Consider the following 24025-nt stretch of genomic DNA (forward strand, 5'->3'; position numbering starts at 1 on the left):
GCTGGGATAGTCCATAAAGTGCGAAATGTATTGAAGAAAGCTGGTGGGAATCAATTTGTGACGAATAATAGCAAAAAAGCTATTACTGTGGCATTGCAGGCGGCACGTAAATACCTTAAAGCTGCCGGTGGAAAGAAGAAAATCCGCACACCACGCATAATTCCTGTTCCCAAGATCGGTGGACTTTTACCATTGATACCAATTTTTGCTGGACTATCCGCACTAGGAAGTTTGGCGGGAGCCGCTGCTGGTATTACCAAGGCCGTGAATTCGGCAAAAGCCAGCAGAGCGGCTTTAATGGAAGCCAATCGTCACAATAAAACCATGGAGGCTGTAGCATTAGGCAAACGCGGAAGTGGAATATATCTCAAACCATACCGTAAAGGTTTAGGACTATATTTAAAACCATACAAAGCCACAAACAAAACAAAAAACTAATTGAACCCCTACCTCAGAGGCCTCTTACTGATCACGATCTCAGTTATTATGCACAAAAAATGAAAATTCCACATTTTCGTGGTGTTTTTATGCGTGATAGATTACCATCTTCAGGTCCAAAACAAAACGAGACAGCTATTGTTAATTTAGATGGAATAAGTGGACCAGGAACACATTGGGTGGCATATAAAAAATATGGGAAAGAAGTCACATATTTCGATAGTTTTGGAGATCTACCCCCACCATTGGAATTGACTCGATTCTTTCGAAAATGTTCGAATGTAAAAATCAAATATAACTATGATCGACAACAGAAATTTAATACAGTTCTCTGTGGTCACTTGTGCTTGCAGTTTCTCTCTAAATAATTTTCCAAATAAAAATGGATTCAACACCAAAACTGGATCGGGAGGCTATCAAGGGAATGGGGTTTTCACTTAGAATGTTTTCAAAATATGGTACCTTGAAAAAAATGGATAAAGTGATGCTTGCAAATATGTCTAAGGAAGTGATACTTGCATGTGTTGCACATGAGATTGCATATGTTTGGGAAAAGTTGCCTAAGCATCTGCAAGATGACATCGATATAATGAAACATAGATATTGTTATGAGCACCACCACCACGATCAAAATTCAGAATCGGATGTTAATGACGGTCCTATACCTCGGAAATCTATGTGTTGTATTTGTAATATAGAGGATGTGAATATTGGTATCAATAAAAATGATACTTATTACAATACAACACCTTCCAAAAAGTGTAAATTGTCTCAAATGTGCTGTTGCTGTGTACAATAATAAATTGAAATGTGTTTCAAAATATTCATCAGTCATGTCACGAAAGTTCGAGCTACAAGCTGTCGGGACAAGTGTCTTGAGTGCGGATTTTTTTCCACCAATTGAATTGGATAGGAACAGTCGTTATGGATTAGGACTTTTGGGATTCTATGGATGCAATACAATCAATAATATAACTGAAGCTAATAACTTAGTTAGTTTTAGAATCAGTAATGACAACTCATCGATACCCCAAAAGTTGACAATTGAAATTCCATGTGGTGCTTATGAAATAGAAGAGATCAATGCCGTCATACAGAAACATATCATGTTCAGATTGTTTCATGATAAAAAACCAAATGATGTCGTTGCAGATGATATTTTCTATCTACACGCCAATAATAATACATTCAAATGTGAAATGCGATCCAAATATGAAATTGATCTGACACATCCAAATTCAATAGCAGAAATGATGGGGTTCGCTCATGAAATATTTCCACCAAATCAGATACATGAATCATCATTACCAATAAACATTACAACTGTGAGACTTATCCGCTTAGATTGCAATATAATATCTGGTTCATATATAAATGGTGAAGAATCCCACATTCTTTTCTCATTCGATATTGATGTTGAACCTGGCTACAATCTCACTAAAGAACCACACAGTATTATATATATGCCTGTCAGTCCAGAAGGTCTTCAATTGATTCACAACATTACAGTGCGTATTTTGGATGAAAAAAATAACCTTATCGATTTTGGAAGTGAAGAAGAGATTTTCATTATTTTGGAATTGAAGAAAATCGAATAACTGTTGTTATGGGTTTCATTTATAATAGACAAAATCGCATTGAACAATCCCAAACGAGTTGCACTATCAAAAAGAAAGGTGTGCATAAAAAGAAGCTCATTCCACAAGTGTATGCTAAACAGTTAGCACATAACGCTCTGTCTGTGAGTGATCTTAAATTTTTGAAATCGATTGGATTGAAAGTGAGAAAATAACAATGGTGCTCGAAACAAACAATGAAAAGTTGAATATATTCAATGAACCAGTGCTCGATCATTCTCTCATAAGTTTACATGAGCACACATATAAGCCCTATGGATCACCGCTATTCAGGAATTCGGATGAAATCAGAATTGCAATCAATAATCAAGATGTTATACTAGATATTGCCGAGAGCTTCATTTACATAGAAGGTAAATTCACCCCCAAAGATGTAGCGAAAACATGCTATCTCTCGAATAATGCAATTGCATTTCTCTTTGACGAAATTCGTTATGAAATGGGTGGTGAACAAGTGGCTGTTGTTAGAAAACCTGGGATAACATCTACAATGAAAACCATGATATCATTTGGACAATCTCATGCTAACACATTATTGACATCTGGTTGGGGACTTTCACAATTGAAGCAAGATATCTTGGATACAAACAGTCATGTTTTTAGTGGAAAACTACCACTGAAATATTTGATGGGTTTTGCTGAAGATTACAACAAAAGTATCTTGAATGCCAAACAGGAATTGATTTTGATTATCGCTCGATCATTCAAAAACTCATATATAGGTGAGGTTGATGCTGATTTGGAAATAAATAAAATCGAATGGAAAATAAGACATATTGTACCAGATGATAAACACAAGCTCAAACTTTTGAGTAGAATAAACAAAAGCGGTCTGAATGCCAAAATCAAGTTGGCGTATCGTATGTGGGACCTCTATGAACTACCATCATTACGTGGGACTTCTTCAGACATATGGGCCATCAAAACAACTAACGCATTGGAAACTCCTCGTTTTGTCATCATCGCATTCCAAAGTACTACCACATCTGAAGATAGAACACAGGATATTACAAAATTCACAACTGCTGATATCAATAGTATTCGAGTATACTTGAATTCTGAAGTTTATCCATATGAGCGTTGGAATTTGAATTTCGATAAAAAACTTGATGCTCCTGCTTATTATGCTTTTGAGAGTTTCCAGCGAAGTTATTATGATAAAGATATGAGTGAACCTCTGATGGACATTGGACAATTTAGAGAGAATCCACTATTCGTCATCGATTGTTCTCATCAACCGAATGCAACAAAATCATCAACTATTGATATAAAGATTGAGTTTGAGACGAGGAAGACCAAGTTTCCAGACAACACTAAAGTATATGCATTAATTTTGCATGATACAGTTTTAACATACAATGCATTGGATGGTTCAGTTCATAGCAGATATTGACACTTTTTTTTCACTCTATCATGTACTGTTTCATGATCTTTTTTTTTTATTTGTAACTGACTTATATCATGTATTGTATTTTATATCATATTTATTGTTTTGTAATCATTTTCTATTGTATTTCATGAGATTTAAATAAATAAAACATGAAAATAATACAAAGTTTTTTATTTGACATTATTTATGATTTACAGGAACATACAGACTATCTAAAATAACTTCTTCCTCATAATCATCATTTTCGCGACCATCTTCAATTTCCTCTCGATTTTCATCATTCAATTCAAAGTGATGAATAATCCATTCTGGCAAGTATGGTTGGAGGCTATACAGGAATCTTCTTAGGTTCAGTTCAATCATAACATCACAAAGTTGCCACAATTCCAATTCATTATCCAAAAATTTGTTACAAACTTCTGCACCACTCCAATAGTTCTCAGCATCACGAAGGCATAATTCGATTTGTTTTTCATCATAGCATACACTCATATCATAATTGCTTGCATGTTCGGCTCCATCACCCAACACCTTCAATTTAGACGACAAATGTTGAACCGATGATTTGAGATCTACAACATCGACCCAATCTTGACTTGCGTACTGCATCCACATCTTTAAATGGTGGAACTGAAATTGAATAAAAAAAAACAATAAGCAACCTCCAATTTTTCAGTGATATAATACTCACATTCCCATTTTACTTGTAGTTACAAAGTGAGTGTATTCAACTAAGTTAGTAATGTTTATATTTCCATATAATTATTATCATCTAATATATGAATATTATAAAACAATAAGAAATTCATTATAATTACTATTATTATTCAATCATATTGAATTTGACTAGAGTTAGCGTTTTCACACCAAAAAAACTTCGTAAGCTATGACCTAAAGAAATTCACTATAAATTATTACTATTATTATTCAATTATATTGAATTTGACTAGAGATCGCGTTTTCATGCCAGCAAAACTTTGTTGGCTCTGTCCTAAATACATCATCGTATATTTACCACCTGATGAGTTGATACAAGATATATCGTCATCACTGAATTGCAACGAAATACGTTTTGGTAGCCATGTTTTAAATAATTTATCATTGCTCACATCTTGCAAAGTTAATAAAATTGATTTACCAAATCGTGTAGAATAAGTTGACATATTTTTAATTATGAACACTTCATCAATTGGCAATGATGATAAGGCCTTTTGCTCTACTATTTCAACCTCCTGTACAATCAAATTATTAATTTTATTCAAGTCTACTTTTGAAACGGACATGATGAAAATATATATGAAAATATAAACAATTTCCAACAGACAAATACACTCACCGTCTTCCTTCTATTACGAACTGAATAACACTCTACCAATTGCTAACTGCTGCAGATATATTCGTCTACTGATTTCATAGTGTGCCAGGCATTTCTTTTATATTAAACAGTGTGAGTCACCCCCACCATGAAACCGTGAAAGATTCACATTGCTAGTTGCTATCCACTAGAGATGCCTGACGTCACAGCCAAGCCCATCTCCCAACTTGATGCGATAACAGTTGCCGGTACGAGCAAGCAGTGGTCGTTGCGGTCTCGGAGAGGGTAGACGCTAGGCAAACGGTCCTCGGCTGCCGTTGTGTCACCATCGATAGCGGGGCTAGAGCGAACCTTCATCGCTTCGGGAGAGGTGAGGGCAGACCGATGAATACGCATTACTCTGCCACACGTCGTGGAGTGAACATGTCGCTCTCTAGCCGTTGAACGGTTATTGCTGTGACGTCACTCCACTACTAACTTGGTGCCCTAACACCGATGGAGCATTTATTACTTGGAGGATCTTCGAAGTATGCAGACGTATGTTTGTACATAGACAAACAAGCACATGATGAAACCCTGTACCGTGCATTCTTCTACACACACACACACACACACACACACACACACATAAACACACAAAATCTCATATGAAAAAAAAATCTGAACGATCCATGCACCAGACACTTCAAGGTCACAACGCCTTGACTTCACTGCACAACAAAAAAACTTCACCAAACAACAACCAATAAAAAAAGCAATTAATACGTCATAGTGGTGGGGGGAGGCCGAGAATCAGCTGTAAACAACTACTTATATGTTTCTCACTCAATGTCGGTCCTCTTCTCCGAAATGTCTGAGAATGGAAATTCGTTGTGAACTTCCTTCTCCTTTGTGAAGGTGATGGTAGGTTTCACGCCGTTGATGTGCTTCAGAAAGGTGTCTAGTTCTGTATTCCCATGGTTCCATACTGTCAAAGTATCGTTAACGTATGTCAACCAGACTGTGAGCTTCTTCAATGGCCAGAGTTTCAAACCACTCCATATATATGTTGGCTATAACTGGTGAAAGTGGCAACCCCATTGGCAGTCCCTCATCTTGCGTAAAGAATTCGTACTTCAGTTGGTAATAGCAGTTCCGTGCACATAAACTTAGTAATTCTCTGATCACTGCTATAGGTAGGTTCATTTTATCTTCCAGGTTCTCGTCTTCGAATAGGTTCCTCTGTATGATTTGAAGTGCTCCTTCGCTAGGAATGTTGGTGATTGATTGGTTCTGCTCCGTGACTTCGATTGCCTTTAGTGATTCGATAAAATGCTTTGAAGTTTTTCTAGAAGAAAGATGTCAATGGTGAAAAGTTTTAATATAGAGACTGTCTGTTTATTACCTCAGCTTGCTTTCAGACCTTTTCGTTTGTAGATAACTGAGTTTTTTTCATTTTTGGTATTAGTGAGATTTTAATACGTAAAGAATCCACCAGAACTTTAGGTAGGTTTGAAGAGATGGAGTATTTATTAACTTATTCAATCTTCCGACTCATTTCGATATAGGTTACAGTATTGATGCATGGAATGTTTCTTCCCCTATTTAGAGCTTTGTTCACGGGATGAGCTAGGTGAAGATTCCATACATACAGTGGAGCAGCTTTGAAGTCAGACGAGTAACAGGTACACTGGTATTTGGTTGGATCTATCCTGCACCGGAGGAAGGTTTATACCTCCTGTACTGCAGGAAAAGTTATTTCACGGAACCGGTCTGTAGATGATCAATTCGATTGTCTGTCGGATATAATTCAGTGTCCATTGTAGTTTTGTTGTCGACTTACTGGATAGGTAGGTTGAGAGATAAATATTTAGAGATTTAATTTCGAAATATTTATTTCCTTATAGTCTAAGATCCGAACCTAAATCGACCTTCACCGAGCTGATGATAGAATGAAATATATTTTATAATGGATTTAGTATATTAGAAAATATGATAAAAATGGGTTCGCTAGAAAAATCCTGGACAGACTATTTTTAATTATTTTTTGAAAAATGATTTTTAATTAAATTTTACAACATCAAGATAATAAGAAAATTTTTGTCCTGACGAAGTATAAAACGTATAAAATGTGCAGCCGTTGGGTTGTCTATTATTTACCTGGGCAAACTAGTGGTTTTTCAGGTATAAACAGGTATATCGATGCCAGTTACTTTCACTGATTAGATAATAAAAAAAATGTATTCATCATAAGCGCTGTTTCATTGCGAACACGTTGATATAGGGTTGTCTCCAGAAAATTCGGTGCTATTAGAGGTTTGCGAACTTTAAAGATTTGAATTTCAATGCGCGTGGAAATGTGTGACAGAGAGATCCGAGGTAAGTATACTGTGTAATAATAAAGGACCGAACATCGTAGTCGCCTCGAATGGCATTTAGATGATTTTTTAAAACCAACAGGTGATCGGACATCAAACTCCTTTGAAAATCCAGGACATCGTCGAAATGGAAGAGAAGAAGGAAGAATCTAATGAATCAGAAGAATTTGAGTGCGACAATGATACTTCTGACGAATCAGATATAGAATAAAGAATATTTATTTTTCATTAATATAATTTTTGTATTCATGCTGTTCTGTAATAAAAATTTTCAAACTCAATACAAGATGTTCAATCTATCTTTTTTAACATTTTTTAATTTCAATTTTCGGCCGTCCACTTTGTTTCTCTTGAATTTTTTCCAGGAAAAGTTCAAAAATTTCAAAGTAAGTAATTGATTTTTTTATTATTCACGTTATCATATTTTGAGATTACAAAAACTTGTCTATTACAAATATATTATTACGGTTATAAGTCATATATATATATATATATATATATATATATATATATATATATATATATATATATATATATATATATATATATATATATATACGATGTTGGGTCCTTTATTATTACACAGTATACTTACCTCGGATCTCTCTGTCACACATTTCCACGCGCATTGAAATTCAAATCTTTAAAGTTCGCAAACCCCTAATAGCACCGAATTTTCTGAAGACAGCCCTATATCAATGTGTTCGCAACGAAACAGCGCTTATGATGAATACATTTTTTTTTATTATCTAATCAGTGAAAGTAACTGGCATCGATATTCCTGTTTATACCTGACAAACCAGTAGTTCGCCCAGGTAAATAATAGACAACCCAACGGCTGCACATTCTATACGTTTTATACTTCAAGTAAGGATAAAAATTTTCTCATTATCTTGATGTTGCAAAATTTAATTAAAAATCTTTTTTTTTTTAAATAATTAAAAATAGTCTGTCCAGGATTTTTTTAGCGAACCCATTTTTAACATATTTTCTAATAAACTAAATTCTTTATAAAATATATTTCATTCTATTATCAGCTCGGTGAAGGTCGATTTAGGTTCGGATGTTCTACTATTATAACTCCAGGTTCACTTTCAATCACTCTGTTGTGTCTATGGGTTCTAGTACAGATGATAAGCACTTTTTTATGCTGACCATTAGGACTATCAAATACAGATAACTGATTGGATGGTATAAAAGTGATGAATTGAACGATACACAATATATCCTCAAGGGTTACCGAGAAAGTAAGAAAGAATTTTGAAAGTGCATCTTCTTTTGTGATGAGAGTACCATATTTTCGAAAATAACAAAAAAATGTACTCAGGAATTTTGATTCATTTTACACAGTCTAGAACAACATTGGATGTCACTTCCAATGTGAGTAATTGTTTCAGATGTATTTGAGAAGTTTCTCATTCTATACAAATCAATTTATATGTGAAAATCTAAATCAGGCATTCTAAAATGAATCTTTTTCATAAACGAAATCCCTGTAGGTGTCGTCTGCAGATATCGTCTGGTTATCCGCACATTCATATAAAATGCACGAATTAGATGAAATGGAGGATATTAATAATAAGAAATCACTTGGGAAACATTTTCCGTTTCCACAAAACATTCTTCCTCGAATAGGCGCACCTTCTTTGAGCAAGTTCAAATAACTAATTACTTTTTTCCACACCATCAGAGTACACTTCCGTAATAGCTTGCTTTCGTGTTGCATACAAACATAAATTACTGAATTATGGCAGTGACTTTTTCTAAGCGAAGTGCATCCTCCGCTGATATTCAATTAATCAGATTAATTATGTTCTTACGTGTTTCAATTTTTTTTTCTCTCGCTCGCCGAGGAAGTTTATGACCATGTAATATAGAAACGAGATTTATTTTCATTTAGCGGGTAGAGGATGAATTATCGCTTGAATTTGTATCTTTCGGACATCTTTGATGAATATGGCTTTCAAGTTAGTTGTAATTGGTATTTGATTGATTCCTTTTGATTTAAATTGATTATTTTCCATTAATTTGAGTGCTATGTTAATGTAAACAGACTGTGGTTTTTGTCTGATGGGTTCTAATTATCATCCGCATCTATAGAAAGTGTGCTTGACACAAGTTTGACACAAGTAGAGTAGCTAAAAAAATTAGAAAGTGTGATATCCAGGACATTGACTCGTCTGTTTTAGTAAATATAATGAAAATAAAAAAAATCTCGCTGACCACATGTATCTCATAACTATGTGTACCCCAGAAAAGTATTTTAGGTCCCCTGTTTTTTATAATACAGCAGATATATTGAAATCTACAACGTCAGGCATATGAGGAAAATACTCAGTTCATACTCAGCTTTCCTAGAGATAACCTAATCTAAACTCAAAATGATATCGACTGGGACCTCAATAAAGTTTTTTGCTTGAGTGCTTCGCAGAATTTGAAACATACTTCAGTGAAATCCAAACTAATGGTATTTTTTTCTTCCGAAATCTATTTCCATAAATGGTACACAGCTAACAATGGTTGAAGTAACGATAAATTTAGTTTTAACATTCGATAATGATATCACATTCAGTAGTCACGTTAACAAAGTTTTTAAGAGAATGTTTCTCTCGCTCAAAACATTATATAGAGATAGATTCATATTGAACACGAATTTGCGAAAAATTATTTGTGAATCTCTCGTGAGTTCTCTTCAATGAAGTTGATTATCATAGTTGTTATTATTCAGAAATCACCAGAAGGAGAAACGTACAGTGATTGTGTTGAAATAAACACATTTGGTAACAAGACACAGCAAATTGCTTGATTTTTGCATATATCAAAAAAAAATTAAACAGGTCATTGTATTCGACAATCATCCTTCGCGATAATGGCAGACTGTGATGCAAAACATAACAACCCTCAAGTGATAGGATGCCGATGGGTGGAAATCGATCAAAGCGGCAGTCTGTCAAGCAAAATGTCATCAGCAAATGATAGCTGGAATCTCTTGAAAAAAAACAGCATCTTCTAGTGGAATATATATTTCAAAAAAAATAGAAGATGAAATTCAAGATATTGTACCTGTTATTGATATCGATAACTGCAATAATGTTAACATACATTTTTTAGGTCACAATTAGTTATTTAGTTGTGAAATATGTAGTTTTGATTGGATCACACTGGTAAAAAATTTTACACCGGTACCGGTGGCAATTTAATTACCGCCCATATTAGCGAGAAATTACTTTCGTGTGTGATCTCACATTCCATGCGGAATATTATTTTGTAATTCAACCCCGAAGACAAGTGTGGAATTTTTCAGTGTAATTTTTCATTTTGAGTGTACTTTTGTGTTGAAATAAAACTTTATAGGGTCAATTTGCGATATAAATTTATATCGAGATATTACACTCTTGACAGAATTTTACAGTAGAATTTTACACTCTCATATAATTTCACAGTGGAATTCAATACTCTGATAAAATTTAACGGTGTAATTTTTCATTTACGGGTTATATTACCTTGGGATATTCCGTTGTAAGAAAGTCCGTATTCAGAGTAGTTTTGAAGACAATGATACCTCAATCGGATGTTGACTCTTAACTCTTAAGTGGCCATTTTTTCTCATGATTTAGATAATTGAATGCACAAGACATATTACACATTGATATATTAAAAATATATATATATATATACAAAATAAGTTCATATACATTCTTGAAATGAAATTCTACAAAACATTTTTTTTTCATTTTCAAAAAAGTCAAATAACAGTACAAAAAAAAACATTCTTCAAACTAACACATTTTCTTTCTTGCTCATGGTGGTATTCTTCGGAAAGAGAAATGAAAGTAATTTTTCTTTTTCTTTTTTCCTGAATTTCTGTTATTATCCTAAAAGAGAAATGAAATATCATCAAATGAATAGGTTTAGAAATCTAAAAACACAGTAAGTTGACGAACACACATTCCTAGAGAGAAACTACTACTAGTTTGACTTCAATATTAATATTTCTCAAAAATTTTTGATACATATTCAACCGTTTAAATAAAAAATTAGACTTTTTCAAATGTTTTCCAACATCTGAAATATAGCAAATATAGCTATAACGATATGGTATGAAGTGGTGATGAAGTGTTTTGTTCACCTCTTCAACAGAAACAAAAAGGTCCTAAAGTGTTTCTCGATTCCTTCAATTTTGAGTTCCAACTTGCCTCCCATCGCAAAAATGTTTTCAAGTTCAATAATAAGAATCACAAATCCTCAAATTTATCCAAAATTATGAGAGATACGAATAAAACGTTCAGATATTTTTTAGGTGAATGGAATTACGATTTAACATTGTCGATATTTGCAACCACCAATACGAAACTTTATTCCTCATCGAAATTCATTTTTAAAATGGATCGTGCATACGGCGTCACTGATGAGTCACGCCACTGCTATCGAGTATATCTCTTTTTCTCAATAACATTCAGTAATTATCACAAACATTTTCAAATATATGTTCTGTAATTATTTGAAAATCAGTTAAAATAATGTATGTTGTACTATTCCATATAGTATGAAATAATTCGCGATGTGAGGTTAGGATATACTTGTAATAAAAAAAAACACTCTATAATGCATAACGAGAAAACTCAATGAATTCATCTGTTTATTGGACTAGTTATTGAAATTTTACAAGAAATGTACTCACCTTCTTTACTTATTATCACCAACAACAAAAATATTCTAAGGCACACGTCAGACAAACCGATGCGCTTCTGTAGACAAGAATGAACAATACAATAATCACTCACAAATACAAGCGTAACTTTACATTCGATAAAGAGATGGCGAAAATTTACATTTCACTAAGAGGGAATACCCATCGTCCAGTTAGTAATTCTCTCCACATGAAATAATACGTTATGATTTCACACATATATTAGATGAATATTTAATTCTCAATGAAAAGTACATTGCCTACTGAAATTACGCTCGGGGATGTGAATTATTCAATAGAGAGAGTATATTTTCAATAAAACTGAAGTAATTTTCTTCGTTCGAAATGAAAATTCCGAGGTAAATTTCAATCATTTTTCCCGGTGCATATAAAAAGTATAGTGTGCTACTCGTGCATCGGCACTTGTATTCGTACATGCCACAATTTCTAAACATCGTGTGGAATAGATGACTTTCTCCACTTATTGAACAATATACTATTTTAATTGGCGATAAGTTTAAATATAACTCAAAAATTGTCAACCTTATCCATTTTTATTCAGATAACTAGAACTAGAACGAAATCACAAAATATTTTACCAAGATACCAGAGCTGTCTGATCTTTATCAATTTAATACAATTCACATTTTTGCAATGAGTATTTGAGTTAATAAAAAAAGGATGAAAAAACATGGGAGGATAAGGCAAAGTATACTATATATAGGAAATGCCGCAGATGAACTAGATTACCAAGAAGCAGAATTGTAAAACACAAAAGGAAATAATAACATAGAGAAGTCAAATGACTATGGCCTATGGCAGATCCAAGAAAAAACAACCACATTTTTGAAATGATAAAAAAGGAAGTTGTTCACATTGGAAAAGGCATTGGGAGAGATTTATTTTTGATGAAGAAATACTTTGGCTTTCTACTTCTCCATCTTTTTGCAAAGAAGAAACTTTCAGACACAATCTGGAAAAAAGGCACAAAAAGGCACAATACAACTACTTTCATACAAACATTGGATTATACGAAAGAAATATACTTTCGAAACAACTGGTTTTACATGAACATTGAAGTATGCAAGTATATGTATATTACTGAAAATATTACACGCCATTTTTCCCCGCGGCTGGCGTCCCATTTGGAATATTTGAAAATCCATTTTTATGCACTTCTACAATATAAAACGAACCTACATATGAAATTTCAGCCTCCGAAAATATAGCGGTACAGAGGAACAGTGATAAAAAGGTAATTTTCATAAGTAAACTCTCCATTTTCGTCCCACCTCACAGCATTAAAAATTCACTGACTTTATTAGAAAACATAAGGAACCAAACCACGCCACATAATTCAATTTTAGTTTCATTCGATGCAAGGAGTATGTTCTCCAACATACCGTACAACGAGTGTAAGCCCCTCATTTTAGACATGTGTGCCTGAATCAGAGCTACCTACAGTTCAACAACAAATTCTATAAACAGAATGCAGGTTTATTAATGGGCTCATCCCTTAGTCCACTTTTAGCAGACATATTTATGAACAACTTGGAGGCCACTATACTAAACTCCGACCTGGGTAAAAAACATATTCATTTTCGGTACAGATATGTAGACGATATTCTTGTACTGTTTCAGAGGTACTACACGACAGCTGAACCAATTTATGACATTCATGAACAATCCCAATAGCAACATTCAGTTCACACTCGAAACAGAGATAGAGGAACAGATAAATTCCTTAGACCTGGCCATTACACACAATCAGAATAAATTCGAGTTCAATGTTTTCAGAAAACCTAGCTATACAGACATCACCATCCCAAGCGATTCTTTCCGTCCTCACAGTCATAAATTAGCAGCCTAAAATTCAATGTTGCTCAGAGCATTCTCACTGCCTTTGTCTGCAGATAATCTAGCCAGGGAAATTGATACAATTACACAGATAGGTCATAATAATGGTTCAAACGCAGATACTATCCAGAAGTTAGTCAGGAAACAAAGCCGGAAATTCACTTACAGATTAATATATCCTCAGGTCAAACAACCAGAAATCAAGAAATGGGTAACGCTAACATATTTTGGAAAAAGAACATAAATAATCGCAGGTTTCTTCAGAAAAAACAATGTGGAGGTAGCATTCAGACCATATGCCAGGTTATCTCATTTCCTTTTCAATACCAAAGATAAGGTCGACAAGTTGGAAAAATCTGTAGTTTATAAGCTCAAGTGTCCGGATTGTAATAGTGTTTGTGCGGGACAATGCGGACAAAATTTCCAAAAACGGTATGCTGAACATGAAAGGTCCTTCAGACTAGGAAAAAACGATTCGACGTTTTCAAACATTTCTTGGCATGCAACCACAAGCTTCCGAATCTAAACGATACGGAAATTCTGCATTATGCAAGGAAGGGTTGCAATCTCAATTATTTAGAATACTCGGAAATTCACAAGCATAAACATTGCGGGTGTAACCTGTTAAATGACCAAATCGATTTAATTTACTCTCCGGTTTTTAAATTGGCATATCCGCAGATTGAACTGTAAATACAGGTATTCAATCAAGTACCTAAATGGTATATATTGGCGAATGTAATGAATGATGGTTAGCTTATTGTATAAGTTTGAGAAAATCCATATAGGACGAAACTGCAGTAACGTCAGTTACAAATAAAAGTGGTAAAAAACATAGAAATTTTCATTCCTATTTTTTATATGATCTCCTACCACGTAGTAACGGCTACATCCATCAATTTAGTAAACTCTCCTTTTTCATCCCCAGTGTGGGCTTCAGCCCCGCGGCTGGCATCCCATTTGGAATATTTGAAAGTCCTTTCTTATTGCACACCTACAATATAATACAAACCTACATAGAAAATTTCAGCTTCCGAAAATATAGCGGTACGGAGAAACGGTGATGAATTTGTAACTTTATATCATGAACACGCCGTTTTCCCCGCGGTTGGCGCCCCAGGTGGAATTTTTAAAAATTCTATCTTATTATACATCAACAACATAAAAACCAACCTACATACAAAATTTCAGCCTCCGAAAATATAGCGGTACGGAAAAACGGTGATGATTATATTATGAACATGCCGTTTTCCCCGCGATTGGCGCCCCAGGTGGAATATTTAAAAATTCTATCTCATTACACATCAACAACATAAAAACGAACCTACATACAAAATTTCAGCCTCCGAAAATATAGCGGTACGGAAAAACGGTGATGAATAGGTAACTTTATATTATGAACATGCCGTTTTCCCCGCGGTTGACGCCCCAGGTGGAATATTTAAAAATTCTATCTTATTAAACATCAGCAACATAAAAACGAACCTACATACAAAATTTCAGCCTCCGAAAATATAGCGGTACGGAAAAACGGTGATGAATAGGTAACTTTATATCATGAACAAGCCGTTTTCCCCGCGGTTGACGCCCCAGGTGGAATATTTAAAAATTCTATCTTATTAAACATCAGCAACATAAAAACGAACCTACATACAAAATTTCAGCCTCCGAAAATATAGCGGTACGGAAAAACGGTGATGAATAGGTAACTTTATATCATGAACAAGCCGTTTTCCCCGCGGTTGACGCCCCAGGTGGAATATTTAAAAATTCTATCTTATTAAACATCAGCAACATAAAAACGAACCTACATACAAAATTTCAGCCTCCGAAAATATAACGGTACGAAGAAACAGTGATGAAAAGGTAATTCTCACAAGCAAACTCTCCCTTTTCATCCCCAGTTGGAATATTTAAAAATCCTTTCTTATTGCGCATCTTCAACATAAATTGAAAGTACATACAAAATTTCATCCTTCGAAAATATAGCGGTATGGAAAAACAGAAAAGGTAACTTTATTTTGTGAACGCCCCTTTTTCCCCTGCGGCTGGTGCCCCAGGTGTAATATTCAAAATTCCTTTCTCGTTGCGCATCTACAACATACATCGAACGTACATACAAAATTTCAGCCTTCAAAAATATAGCGGTAGGGAGAAATAATGATGAAAAGGTGATTTTCATGTGTAAACTCGGCCCCCTTCATCCCCAGTTGGAATATTTAAAAATCCCTATTGCACATATTCAACATAAAATGAAACTACGTACAAAATTCATCCTCCGAAAATAAAGAGGTACAGAGAACCACTGACGAAAAAGGAATTTTCATATGTAAATGCGCCCCTTTCATCACCAGTGTGGGAGCTCCAGTTGGAATATTCGAAAATCCTTTCTTACGTCGCATTAAAGACTTACAAAGCATTCATATACCAAATTTCAGCTTCCTAGGACTTACCAGTACAGAGAAACAGATGTTAAGTGAATTTCGTATTCATAATTATATGTTCAGATTCCTCTGAAAATGTTCTGAATTTGATGTTTCAGTCGCAAGATTACTCGTTTGTTTGCAAATAAGCCGCAGAGCCTTTGACTTTCTAGTCAGATCAGTTGATACAATTCGAAAATATTATCATTCTACTCACCAGAGTGACGCACGACAACAATCAAGCAGGTGGTGACATCGTCCGCTCCCAGAATGCTAACATTTTCTAAAAATAAATTCCGGTGAGTAAACTAATAATGCCAATTTGAAAAACTACTCACTGTCATGAGGAACGGTTGCAGCCAATTCTCTCTGTTGAACGTAAAGTAGGCCGACAGGTCCGATTATTTTGTTGGGAACAGCTAGTAATTGAGCTGCTGTTTCCCTGTAGACTGGGTGGGTGTGATAGAGAGAAGTTGTGTCATGTGGACAGTCCTCTTGCAAGACTCCGTTCAGTACTAGAACCATCCTGTAACTGAAAGAGAAAATATCTTCAAAAAACACTAGAACAAATGGAATTTGATTGATTTGGTGAACCGTTATTCAGATAACTCATGTTGACTTCGGAATTTGAAGTATAGTTGAGGTGGTGGTCAAATTTTTGAAATGGTCAAAATGCATTCACACTCCCGTGGGTTGGGGTACCTTTCGGGTGCGTCCCTAGGTGGTGGATAAGGAAACGGCCAGGGGATTCGGGGCTCTATCCGGGAAGCAAATGTGACCTTACGGACGGGATCGCTGGACTCAGTGGCAGAAATAACACTCCAAAAGCTTTTGCTAGACATGCCACCGTGGACCAGCCTACCCAAGCTGAGGTGTAAGGAATCGTACCGACAGCTGAATGACCACAGGATGATATGTGGTTACGAACGATCCCCTTGGGGAACTGGGAGAAACCTCATTGTAATCAGCCTACCTCTGGTAATGCCGAGCTCTGCCAGAGGTGACCAACTCTTCCCTTGCTACTCGTAGGAACACACATGAATGAAACAAACACAAAAACAGAAACAACAAAAACAAAAACCAACCCCGAGGCTGGACAGAAGTACTCACCTAAATCTAAGGCGGTGGCTGGGGATGAACAGAAATGTCGGAATGAGGCTGGACATAGCAGATCACCTCGTGATGTAATACAAAGCCAAGGCGTAAGCGCAGTTGCGGCGCCGAGGTCAAAAAGAGAAAGAGAGCTCCGCCATGAAAGGCAAGGAACCGGCTGCCCCTGCAGTAAAATGTGCTCACTTGAACACCTCCGCGAAGGGAACCCCAAGAAGATTGAAGAAGCCGCGCAATGACAGTAATGTCGCTGCACCTTTCAAAACCTTCGCGGAGACCGCTGAAAGAGATCTTAAGTTGCCAAAGAGAGTGGGTGTTCGACGAGTCTTGCTGATATAAAGGAGATGTCTCCTAGTGACCTGTCCACCTTCCTGGAAAGGATGGACGATGACCTAACAACTCCTCGAAAGGATGTACAATAGCTAATTGCTGTGGGTTTACACTCACCCTTTCTGCTCTACAGATACAGAGAGATGTCTGGCTCTGTATCCCTTCATGTTCAACTGGACGCGACGGTAGTGTGCCCGACTCACGATCGGAAGACCGTAGGTTCGATTCCTGCCTCGACCAGATATTTTTCTCAGGAGAATTTATCTGGTTGAAGCTGGGATGATTTTGCAACCGTGTTAAGAATTACACGTTAAAAGGTAAGACCTCGTTAGTCCTTAGCTCGCACAAGTTTATCAACTTGTGAGAGTTGTCGTTCGTATGAGGGCGACAGCTGATTAACGGAAAAAACATATTTCAAACAGAACAGATATACATGGCGTGGTGACATCAGCAGAATTTGGACTCGCTCATTTCTCTCTAAAATTGTCAACTATGATCCTTACCATTAAAAAAAACACGCTTTTAGGTGGATCTACTCCATAATTGACACCATGACTCAATTTCTCAAAAACTTGAATGAACCAAATATGACAGCTTATTTAAGAATTCTTTCAAGGGGGTATGATCTTGAGGTTCCAAAACTCATAGCATCTATTTCAACAGAGTGGTTTGAAAGGAGTTTATAGGGTTAGGTAAGGCAACACGATATTTCCTGCAATCAGTTTTTCAGATATCGTCTCACCTGGAGCTGAAAACAGCGAATATACGTAATCTTTCTTCGATGCTTGAGAAATCTACATCGAGCTATCAGCTTGTATCTGTATGAAAGTGAAGAATGGATAATTCTCATTCTCAAAACTTATTCAATACCCCTCATAGTATCGAAAGGGCACTTTATTCCCACAAAAATAGACTGGGAAGATATATGCTGCACATGCTGATAGCAAAAACGACTATAAGCTCTACAGTCTCCGCGGCTTTTGCTAAACGGTTTCCAACTGGTTAAAAGAATTGTGATCATCTCGTTCACTCGAATGATCACTTGAAAACGATAAATCATAATATGATCTGTAAAATGAGTAATAATTACTAATTAGAATAGAAAATTGTCATATTCTAAAAGTTTAAAACGGTTGTCACGGCAAACTCAAGTAACATTATGATAATTTGTATAAAATGCCGATTATGAACAATAATTCTCCGAAAAACAGTGATTCACTGTAATTACTCCAATTGTTTCAACATAAACCTCAACGATTAAGTCATTAAAAGTTCATTGAGTAATTTAGGATGATGAATCACTTCAAACTTGTACCGACATTATTTATAAAAAAGAAAAGTTTGGGGGAATAATTTGTGGTAACGTCAAGTAGGCAAACCAATCTAATATTTCACTATTTGTTTTGTTTTCAGGTCAAAGCTATTATTATTGTCGCATATCCGAGCGCCATATCCAATTAATCTTGAATCTTCCACAAATAACTACATGATGTTTCCATTGAATAACACGGATTCCTAACTGTTTCTCTGTTGAAAGAAATCACAGAATATTTATGAATATTATCCAATGACCGCTTATTAATACTTTTCCAGAATACTTTCAGTTTGTAAGTTCTCTTGGTAATTCTTCATATTCTCGTACGAGTCTGGTACTAATCGATACGTCTACAAAAATAGTCCAATAATATTTTCATAATTTATCATGTAGTTTATAATTGAAAGGGTTATATTTTCAGGAGTGTTTAATTTTTGGGAAAGAAAGTTGTGTTATATTTTCAGACCTGAATCTTGAGAAATATATATATATATATATATATATATATATATATATATATATATATATATATATATATATATATATATATATATATATATATATATATATATAAAAGAAAGTGATGTTAGTTACACTATTCATAAATCAAAAACGGATGAACCGATTTGGCTGAAAATTGGTGGAGAGGCTTAGAACAAGAATAGGGACATATGATACTTTTTATCCCATTCGACCGCGTTTCCGTGAAGTCACTATAAAACATGGTATAGCAAAAACGCATCTGATATAAAATAACAAAAGTCCCCGGTAGTATAATACATATATATATATATATATATATATATATATATATATATATTTCATCAATAAAAATAATAATTATAATAATAATAAATGAACTCCAGAGTAGCTGGACCAAATTTTTTGATTTTTGTGTTTTCGGATTTGTTTTCTTCGGAAATGGGATAATGAGTGTTGAAATATGATATAATGATAATAATAATGACAGAACTCGAGGATGTCTGGATCAATTTTTATGATTTTTGTGTTTTTGACTTTGTCTTCTTCGGGAATAGGATTATAAGTATTGAAAAATAATATTTCATCCATAAAGCTAATAATAATAATGATAAAGAACTTGATAACTCAATACTTAATAATTTTGTATCAGTTTTAAAATCCTAAAGTTGCTCATTCTTTGACTCTTAGGCAGAACGACGTTCGCCGGGTCTGCTAGTCAATTCAATATTTTACAGTACTACACAGAAAAGATAAGCTATAAATAAATAATTTCTGGCACACATTTAATCATCAACTGAGTTATACTTTCATATGAAATGATAACTCATGTAATTATGATATATTATTTGAATATTTCGAACAGTATTTCTGTGGATTGAACTAAATGCGATAATTTTCCCAAATCAATATATTCTATAGCAATATAATTCCAACGTAACATTTTTACTTTGGTACAAATTAAAACACTCTGAGGATTTTTTATGTAATTTTCGAAAGTCGAGTGCTGTCGATACAGCCCGGAAAATTAATCGGGCATTTGGCAATGATAGTGTTAATGAACGCACTGTACGACGTTGGTTTGCGAAATATCGTTCCGGAGATTTTTGCCTCGAAAATAAGCCTCGAAGTGGTCGACCTACAGTAATCTAGGACGAGGATTTAAAGATCCTGTTGGAGACTAACCCATCACAAATGGTGCGTGGATGTCGGAAGAACTGGGCGTCAGATTCCATTCAGTTTTTGAATGATCGACAGACATTATCACGTTTCAAAGTGTGTTCTTCTCTGCTTTTGCGCAACCAATACAACCCTTTTCTGGATCGAAACGCCACGTGGGATGGAAAGTGGATGCTGTATCACAAGAGGAGACGTTGACGACAATGATGTTTACTGTATGGTGGTTGTGATTCACTGGTTAACAGCCGGCACTGATTAACAAAAGAGGTCCGATAATGCTCCACGACAACGCTAGTCTGCACGTTCCACAAATTACCGGCCAAAAATTAGATGAATGGTGCGTCAAAGTTCTGCCTCGCTCCCCAGATCTCTCGCCAACTGACTACCATCTTTTCAAACAGTTCGATAACTTTCTCTCCGGTAGAACCTTCGCCAGTCAGGACCAGATAAAAACGACCTTCGTCGACTTTATCGAGTCCCGATCACACAATCTTCATACTGACGGAATTAATCGACATGTGATACGTTGGCAAAAGTGCACTGATTCAAATGACGCTTATTTCGATCAAATGGAATAAGTATTGACCTAAATATATGAATAGTTTGAAATGAACTCATGTAAACGGACAAATCTTTAGAAATATACCGGGTGTAACTGAATAAGTGTAAAACATTTAAGGAGGTGATTCCTCATCGAAAAAAATATTGGATTTTTCATATAAAGAAACTTTATTGGATCATCCTTTGTTAAGATACATCCCCTTGAAGGGGGTACATAAAATTTGTATAACAATTTTTTTCACAAGCACTGAAAGAGTTACAAGTCATCTACATCGCGAACAGGAGTGCGATAAACCAAATGCTGTAAATGGCTCCAAATAGAGAAATCGAGAGGATTGAGATCCGGGGATCGAGCGGGCCAGTTCTGTGGTCCTCCTCGACCTATCCATTGATTTGCATATGTTTCAGTTAAATGCTGACGTGCTACTTGACTAAAATGGGCGGGAGCCCCATCATGCATGAAAAACATATCCCTTCTGACGCACAAAGGAACTTCCTCCAGAAGTACTGGATGCACTTCTCTTAAAAATTGAACGTATGCCTCACCATTTATTCGAGGAGGTAGAAAATGAGGCCCAATTAAATCATCCCCAATAACTCCGAGCAACCAATTAAGAGAAAACTGTTCTTGCTGGTTAGTTTCGACAATAGCGTGAGGATTTTCATCAGCCCCTATGTGGTAATTATGAAAATTAATAATCTTGTCCCGAGAAAAACTACATTCATCTGTGAATTATATCGTCTTCAGAATGTCACAATTTCTTCTAATCATTTCCAGCATCCACTCGCAAAATTCAAGACAGTTCGGAAAGTCTCGCGGTAACAGTGCCTGTACTCGTTGCAGATGGTAAGGGTATAAGAGTTGTTCCTTTAAAATTCTAAATACCGTCATATGATCAACATTTAGCTGGAAAGCAATCTTTCTACTGGTAGTAGGTTGTTCTTCAACTAAATCAAGTACTGCTTCCTCAATCTGTGGTGTTCGTACTTCTCGATGGCGACCACAATCCTACGTTCTTTTGCCGGATGAACCATATTCTCGTGATCATTGATGAAGTCGAGCAAATATTCTATGTGAAGGATGCTGCCGTTGAGGATACATTTCAGCATATCTCCTAGATGCTTCTAACCCATTCCCCTGTGAGAGACCGTAAACGTAATACATATCAGCCATTTCCTCATTTGTGTATGCCATTTTAATAACAAGTGAATTATTAAAGTTACAAATTGAGAACAGAACAACAACACACAATTAGTATTATTTCAATTTCGAAAATTCACAAACTGACAGCGTCATACCAATTTAATTGTCACTATCGCTAATAGCGACCTACTAGATAGATTAGTTTCGTATTTTCGCATTTATGACGATGTATCTCTGTAGTTGTTCGTAAAATAATTTTTCGCTGCGAACTGGTCTATTTTGGGCAAAAATCCCAAGAGACATTTTTTGTTCAGAAGGGAACAAGCTATTGGAAATACATTTTTGAATGGTAAACAAATAATAAGACAAAACGTTTCATTGCAAACAAAATTTTAGGGGTTGCGATTTCCACCCCTTACAACCATGGGATAAACCAAATAAATTTCTGGCTAAGTGTCTTTTTGGTAGTACAAAACGTCAGCCCCTTTAAGGGGCTGTATCTTAACAAGGGATGCTCCAATGAAATTTCTTTATATGAGAGATCCTATTTTTTTTTTCGATGAGGAATCACCTCCTTAAATGTTTTACACTTATTTAGTTAAAACCTGTCTTATATTGCCTTCGACGTCGACCGCCTTGGAAAGCCTCGTTTATCCTTGACATCCAAGGATTGAGTTCTCTGTAGATCACGTAGATGGCGTTTCAGTAAGGAAAAACGCTATAACCTACACTTAATAATAAGTTGCCACTTTTTTGTGAATTGATTTTACTGGGAAATTGAATTTTCGAAAAATTATACTAAAATGCTACAAAAGTATATATTTCTGCAGTCAGCTACAAAAACTGATATTTCGTCAAACATATATCGCCTCTCCCCTACGAACGACAGTCGAAACTTGTGCGAGCTGAGGATCAACGAGGTCTTTTTCACGAACGATTCCTGGCACGGGTTGGACTATAGATAGTGAAAATGGATCATCTGGCCTATCGGTTCGAACCATCATTTTATCTGACGGTCCATTAAATAAGAAGAACCAAACGGTTATCGCCCCGGTAGCCATCTTTTTACATATACAAATGCTATGTAACTTTCCAGAATTACCTCACTACAAAAAACATGATAATAATTATTATTATAATCATAGTAATAATAAAAATAATAAAAAGTGCCAAATTTATTGGAGTTATTGATTTTTCACCCTCTAACTCATACAAGCTAGTGAGCTTAATGTGATTCTTTTTAACCATCAGAGCAAGACGTGGAGTTTTTAGCACCTGACGAGACGACTATCGTCCGGAAAGAGGAGAAAAAAACGGATAAAATGTCGAAATTGTTTCTATAACTTTATAATAATATCGCATTGCAGCTATAACAAAAATTCAAAAACGAATCGAACTGAATGAATACACAAACCAAGGCAAATATACTGAGAGCCAGCGTTCCGCAGACTTATAGTATGGTAGCAAAGTCCTTTTTAATGCTAGGTATACTAGGTATATAACCTGCCGTAGGTGAAGTGGGGATTCACTATTCCTACCAGGGGTTCCCTTGAGCGTGTCCAGAAGTCGAAAAGCACTTAAATTGACTCTGAAAACGTGATCGCAGATTGTCTGCTTTTTGAATATCTGAAAATATAATGAATGGAAAAATGTAATGGCAGACATTTATTCCGGTTCCTACTATACTTTATAGAACTTCAAAGAAAATTTAAAACAACTTTGCGTTATTTCAGCAAAGGTGAAAATTGTATATGTCATTTATATTATGATTACATACACATATTCAAAAAAACAGACAG

At 35.3% G+C, this 24025-nt stretch overlaps 1 protein-coding gene across 2 annotated transcripts in view; it reads right to left on the reverse strand.

Annotated features, from left to right (window-relative positions):
* Ntan1 (N-terminal amidohydrolase 1) overlaps positions 1–24025 on the reverse strand; it is a 104471-nt gene that overhangs the window by 32159 nt on the left and 48287 nt on the right. For both annotated transcript variants that reach the window (XM_074176970.1, XM_074176969.1), the window contains exons 2-3: positions 16446–16639; positions 16325–16390 (exon numbers count right to left, since the gene is read on the reverse strand). In XM_074176970.1, the coding sequence (XP_074033071.1) occupies positions 16325–16390; positions 16446–16632 (253 nt within the window). In that variant the 5' untranslated portion in view covers positions 16633–16639. The remainder of the gene's footprint in view (positions 1–16324; positions 16391–16445; positions 16640–24025) is intronic.

Source organism: Leptinotarsa decemlineata, unplaced genomic scaffold (assembly GCF_025532065.1).
Source record: "Leptinotarsa decemlineata unplaced genomic scaffold, Ldec_3_MD MMD2_tig00002082_RagTag_RagTag, whole genome shotgun sequence".
NCBI classification, from domain to species: Eukaryota; Metazoa; Arthropoda; class Insecta; order Coleoptera; family Chrysomelidae; genus Leptinotarsa; species Leptinotarsa decemlineata.